Below are 6,592 nucleotides of genomic sequence, written 5' to 3' on the forward strand. Positions count from 1 at the left end.
CGAGTCTAAAATTACAAAGCAAGAACTTCATGAAGACTCGCCAGTCTCTTCCAGGGCCCAGCACCCCTCCCACCCGTATAGCCTTGTATCATCTCTGTCATCAAATTCAGCTCTGTAAACCAGAAAAGATGAATACATCTGGTAGTTTAAAAAAATGAAAATAGGAAAATGTTGATCAGGGAAACAGCTGACTCTCAATCCAGGCTACATACAACCCAGCAACACTCCTATCCAATCAGTGTCACAAGAACCACGTTACCAGAGGACAGGAGGGGGGTAATGTTTGAAGTAACAGTTCTCAATGGTGCAAATACGAAACTGAAACGTGAAGAGATGTTCACCGTTGTCAGTCGTCCAAAAAAAAAAAAAACACCGTCTACGGTAACCTGAGCTTTCCTGATTGTACCTGCTCAGCGACACGATGTTCTCAGGAAGCAGCGCTCGGGGCTGCTGAGGTTGAGTCTATCGATGAAGCTTCTTTGGCAGTTAATATCGCACTAGATCGTAAGAACCGTAAGATGTTTTCGCCTCTGCTCCAACAATTTTATTCTTAGAAATTTATCCTAAGGAGGTGAACCAACAGAAATATGGATAAAAGCGGTCACTGTGTTATACAAAGACCAAGGCGGGGGTGGGGTATGGGGGTGAGCAAAAGACAACCCCCAAATGCCCAGTATTAAGGGACTAATGTCATCACACTGGGATCTCATAGCCATAACAATTAAAACTGTAAAGGTAGCAAAATAATCACATTCTTGCTACGTGTACAATATGTAAAAACACGGCCCCAAACGGGAGAAGACAGGCAAAACCAAGAAAGTCTACCTTAATTAGAGTTTATGGGTGAGATATAGATATATATATATATATATATACCGGCGCTGACTTCCCAGGCAACGCCGATGCATGCAGTCACGCAGGATCCCACACTTAAGAGTTTTAACGCTCAGCTGTTTCCGAAATCCTCAACGACTTTTTCAAACACATTTTCACTTTGCACTGGGCTCTGCACCTTATGCATACGGTCCTGGATCTTGATGCTGAAACACAAGTAAATAGGCCCATTAAAAAACTAAAGCTAGATGGAGCCAAACTAGTAAAACATACTCTACTCTAATAAAGCTTGGGTATATTTCGTTTTGCACATAGGTTGTAAGAATACGGGCCCTATTTTTTCTTTTCATGGTTTGCTGTTTTTCTGCTTTTTAAAAAAAAATTATTTTGTGTTTTATTTTATTTTTGGCTGCGTTGGGTCTTCATTGCTGCGCGTGGGCCCTGTCTAGTTGCAGGGAGCGGGGGCCACGCTTCGCTGCGGTGCGCGGGCCTCTCTCTCATGGCGGTGGCCTCTCTCGTGGCAGAGCACGGGCTCCAGGCACGCGGGCTCAGTAGCTGTGGCTCGCGGGCTCTAGAGCGCAGGCTCAGTAGTTGTGGCGCACGGGCTCAGCGGCTCCGCGGCACGTGGGATCTTCCTGGACCGGGGCTCGAACCCGTGTCCCCTGCGTCGGCAGGCGGACTCTTAACCACTGCGCCACCAGGGAAGCCCCGGGCCCTATTTTTTAAAAGCTATTTATACCAACATCTATCCCCAGACACTCTCTAGGCTGTGCTCATTTTACAGTCAGTTGCTCTTCTAGAGGATCCCGTGTCAAAGGGCAGTCCAAAGCACTCCTCTGTTGATTTTTCAAGGGTTCAAGTTGGCCTTTGGGGTTTGCACACAACATCAGTTATTTAGGAAGGCCACCATCCCCAGCACCTCCTCTTACTACTAGTAATACTTGATAAAGTCAATGAAAAAAACCCTCCATTCTGCGGCCCGTTCCTGCAATGGGACTTCTCTTTAAAAAAAAAAAAAAACAACCTGAATGGTTCTTTTACGTATCAAAAGCCCCACCACCGAAGGTAATTTGTATTTGCAAACGATCGGAACAACATTTCTCAATTGTTATCGGAGTGCTTCGCGTGGTCCCCCGCAGGCCCCTTCGGGTGAACCGTGCGCTGGGCTATAATGAGCAAGTCGGCAGATCTCATCGGAGCCCCGCGTCCCGGTGGCCGCTACCAGCCGGGCCTCATGTTTTGCCTTGTTTACAGCTGACAGCGTTATTCTTCTGATCGGGGCTCTGCTTTCTTATCATATTGTTGTGTTGAGCGCGCCTTTTCCTCTCCGTTTGTGTTCCCTGGCAGGGCTTTTCTTGCCTTATTGACAGTTTGTAAAAATATGCATTAATTTGGAGTTTCCAGCATGTATCATGGTGTCTCTCTGCTGTGTTTGCTTGAAGTTGATTAATGATAGACCCTCGCTTGGGGTCGGTCTCCGGAGAGTTCTTTCACAGGTTCTGCATGTTAACTAGCAAAGCAGAACACACAGCAAGCCGTGATTAGCCCAGCCTCCTGCACACAGTGGCCCCCACAAACCACTGTTGCGTTAACCGATTCTTGCTTCACGGGATTGTTGGAAGATTTGTATTCATCCACCCAGCAGGCCACTATGGGGCCTGTTAGCTGACACTCAAAGGGTGGTCCTCGGACCAGCAGCATCACCGGGGAGCTGGTCAGAGATGCAGAGGCTCAGGCCACACCCCAAACCTGCTGAGTCACAGGCTGCATTTTCACCAGATCCCACGGGAATCTGTGTGCACATTACAGGGTAAGAAACACCACGGGAGGAGGACACACCCTCTGATGCTTCTGTCCAGAGACCCTTCTGTGATGATGGAAATTTCTCCCTCTGTGCTATCCAACATGGTAGCCGTTAGCCAACACATGTGGCCCTTGAGCTCTTGAAATGTGGCCGGTGTAACTGAGAAATGGAATTTTAAATTGTCTTCATTTTCATAGTCGCACGTGGTTAGTGGCTGCCGTGTCGAACATCACAGCTCTAGACTGGGGATTTTGTGTTACCCAAAACCCCCGACGTAACTTGCGTTGGGAAGTCCCCACGGTGAGCCTTCTTTTGTCTTTCCAGGCATCCTGTACATGTCAAAGAAGAGCCCCTGGATCCAGAGGAAGCTGAAGGGCCGCTATCCCTAGTGACAACAGCCAACCACAGTCCAGATTTTGACCACGACAGAGATTACGAAGACGAACCAGTACATGAGGACGTGGAGTGAACATCTGGGCAGGCCGACCCCAAGAGCGTGAAGATTGGGGGGGGCACACAAGACAAAACACGTCAAAAGTTTGCAGTGAAATCGTTCTCCATTGGTTGTACAGTCTGGAGGATTTTTCACTACATTTTGACAACTCTGCAATGTGTTAACTCTTAGTGCCATCAAGAATCCCATTTGGGAGTATTTTTGATTTTTCTACTTTTTGTTGAAAAAAGGAATTTGTACTCTGTGCATTGGATGGACTTGTTTGGTACTGGGGACTTTCCTCTCTTAACAGTCAACATCAGTGTTGTAAATTTGCTAAACTGATTCACTTTTAGCAGCAGACTTTGAACTGCAGTCCTGCCGACATTGGACAGCGAGGACACCCAACTGAGCATGTGCACCTAAGCTGCAGACCACGCCTCTGCCCAGAATTTAAGGATTCCAATGGACGACCTATTTGCACAGTACTGCATGTTGATTATCACTGCCTTTACTCCATTTTTTTTTTTTTTTTTTTGCTTCCAGTTGGGATGGGGAAGGCCTTTGTGTGTGTATTGGGGGGAGGGTTTAAAAATAATTATCCCAAACTTTTTAATGTATTGCTTTTTTTTTTTTTTTTTTTTTTTGGCTTCTCCTATACCATTTTAAGTTCTGACCTCAGGCCTCCATTCGGGCCCACGGCCTCTTGGAGGCTTCAAGTTTTCTGTACCTTGTGATGAATGTTAATAGGTGTTTTTATTATACGAAGCTGAATGTCATTTCTCGTTCGTAGTTTTCTGTCACTCATTCCATGTCCCTTCAGACATCACCACTGTTTTCTCGAAAGTCAGAAAACATTCCGTTTTTGATCTTTTGCAAAAAGGTCCCAAATGCTGCACTCTACACGTGAAGGTCCTCTCACCCAGACGTGAAGTTCCTGCCAGAAAGAGAATGAATGACAGAAAAAAAAAAAAAAAAAATAGAGACACCCTAGGAACCATGCAGATTCATTCCATGAAGCAGTATTGGAAGGTGGGAAGGGGGTGGTTTCAGATTTTCCTCTTTTCCTTTTTTAATATTGCACCTACCATCATTCTTAATAAATGCCACAGCGTTTACCAGCACAAGGAGACATACGCAGCAGTCCCCTTACCCCCAAAGCAAAACAAACAAAAAACAAACTCTCGCAGTAGTTCGACTGACAGTGGCTGTGGAAGCCCGTCCCTGGGATGACCTAGTTGAGATGGGCCTCAGGCTCTCGCAGTTACTGAAACCAGTGTGGGTTGCTTTGTTTGCAAAATGGCCCAAAAGCTGGCTTCCCTGAGCAACTGTGCTGAAAGTCGTGGTGGCCCCAAACCGAAACATCCATTCAGACCTGCTTGGTGGCATTCATCTGTCTGAATGCAAATTAGATTTCAGATTGAACTTGCTATGCGAGTTAATGAGAACTGGGTTCAGCAAATGCTAAAGTGTTAATTTCCAGTGTGCAGGTTTGGTATAGCAGTTCAGCATGGGAGGCAGTATCATCCCACCAACCCAGTCCCAAAAACCAACAGGAGAAGACATCAGGCAGATGGGGGCACAGCTCAGCCCTGGGCTTTTGGGGAAACACACGTGGCGCACAGAACGTGACAGTCATGGGTCAGTACAGCCTCAGTCCTTGGAACCCCTGAACGCTTCCACTCTGTACCCCTTTCCTGTCACTCATTTATTTACCTAGGAGTGTAGCTTTTGTTTTAGTTTAAGAGCCTTTTGGAGCTTAATTTATATGCTTTGTACCTCTTTTTTTTTTTCCCCTAAAATTACCAAAGATATTCCACAAAGGTAAATTATGTTCTCTGTTTTTATGCTTTATCTGATGAAGCCAAATATCCTCTTCTTGTTGATCAAAGGAGGCAAAATAATTTAGAGGCAATTGATGAGATATAGGCTATTGCTAACTGCTTCTTCATCATAGAGGACATTTAGAAGACCAAGTAGGTAATGGAACCAAAGTTGTTACTTTTTTTTTTTTTTTTTTTTCAGTCCTCGGTTTTTGTTTTTGTTTTTGTTTTTTCCTTCTGTACCTCTACAGAGACCAAAACGCATTCTTGTAAAGAGAACTTATGGGGCTACTGAAGAGAGAAATAGGACACAGTATTAAGGGAGCAATAGAAGGAAGGGATTACCATCTCCAAGAAGAAAAACCAGTGTACAGCACATGAAACTTAGGGGGTGTCCAGTCCAGGAGACAGTTAAGATACAATGAAGGTAAAATTCAGAGAGAACAGAACAGCTTCCACAATTGAACTAGACCACGTAATGTAGTATTTCTAGAAGACATTTCTTTTTCAAAGAAAGACTGTATGCCACTTTTGTTTAAGGACTGTGCTATGATCACTGCATTCATTTGGGTTTATCTTGGCATATATATCCTCTGGGTTTTTGTTTTTGTTTTTGTTTTAAAAGGTTTCCTTTTTTTCCTTCCTTTTTTCCGGATTAGGCTTGCGTCAGCATTTTTCATTTTTAAAAAAAAAGTAACATTCCCGTCCACTCACCAGCTTGGTACAAAAACTTCTCTGGCAGTTCCTTTTGAAGCTTCACACTGCTTTCTCTATAAAGAGCAGTCTGTGGTCACTCGAGACTTACTTTTTTTTTTTTTTTTTTTTTTCTCTCCAGCTTTTCCAGGCAGCGTCATGATGTGCAGGCAGTAGCCAGACAGGGTCATGGGAAGGGGGCCCTGTGCTTCTAAACTGAGTGGTTGCTGGTTAGTTTGGTATTCAAAAGAGGATAAAAATCTGGTAGATTAGTTCATTCTCAGCATGTGTAGCTAGACATGAGTAAAGTTAACAGCATGAGAAACTGTTAGTACGCATACCTCAGTTCAAACCTTTAGGGAATGATTAAAATTAAAAAAAAAAAATACATTTCACTCAGTTGCACTTAGTCGTATGTCTTGCATGCTTAGTCTAAAGACTGTAGCAAAAAGAAAAAAAAAAAAAGAAAAATTAGCTTTTACATATCTTTGCAGGTATCACAGCCTTGCAGAAGAACCAACTGAAAAAAAAAAGATTTCTCAGGCTTTACAGCAAGCAAACTTCACTCTGATTTTTTCCAATTCTGATTCTGTATCCCTTGGGGGTATCCCAGTTGCTTCTTTAGGATGGGGTTTATTATGTTGTACATATATCCCGATGTGTCTGTGTGACTCTTTGTCTTTTTTGGGGGAGGGCGGAGGGTGGTTCTTTTTTTAGATATTGTTCCTAAAAAGGAATAAATGCATATACACCTGTTTGTCAAAACACCTTTGCTTTTTGTGCAACTGCTTTATATTAACGATACTTTAAAAAAAAAAACAACAAAAAACCTTTGGAAAAAAAACTACTGTATGTAATGGAATTGCAGAATATGCTGCACGTGTATTTTATTTAGTTATTCTTGCTTTCGGAATATCGGACGACATTTCCTGACACGTGGGAGGGAGAAACTCTCAAATTTCTTTTTTTTTTTTTTTTTTTTTTTTTTTTTTTTTTAAATTTTTA

General features: G+C 43.5%; 1 protein-coding gene across 12 annotated transcripts in view; it reads left to right on the top strand.

Annotated features, from left to right (window-relative positions):
- The window catches only part of FOXP1 (forkhead box P1), a 695,723-nt gene extending 689,369 nt beyond the window's left edge, over window positions 1-6,354 (top strand). For all 12 annotated transcript variants that reach the window (XM_024747009.1, XM_024747006.1, XM_024747008.1 and 9 more), the window contains one exon: window positions 2,963-6,354. In XM_024747009.1, coding sequence (XP_024602777.1) covers window positions 2,963-3,107 — 145 coding nt within the window. In that variant the 3' untranslated portion in view covers window positions 3,108-6,354. The remainder of the gene's footprint in view (window positions 1-2,962) is intronic.
- The last annotated feature ends 238 nt before the right edge of the window (window positions 6,355-6,592 follow it).

Source organism: Neophocaena asiaeorientalis, unplaced genomic scaffold (assembly GCF_003031525.2).
Source record: "Neophocaena asiaeorientalis asiaeorientalis breed wild unplaced genomic scaffold, Neophocaena_asiaeorientalis_V1.1 scaffold130, whole genome shotgun sequence".
Taxonomy (NCBI): Eukaryota; Metazoa; Chordata; class Mammalia; order Artiodactyla; family Phocoenidae; genus Neophocaena; species Neophocaena asiaeorientalis.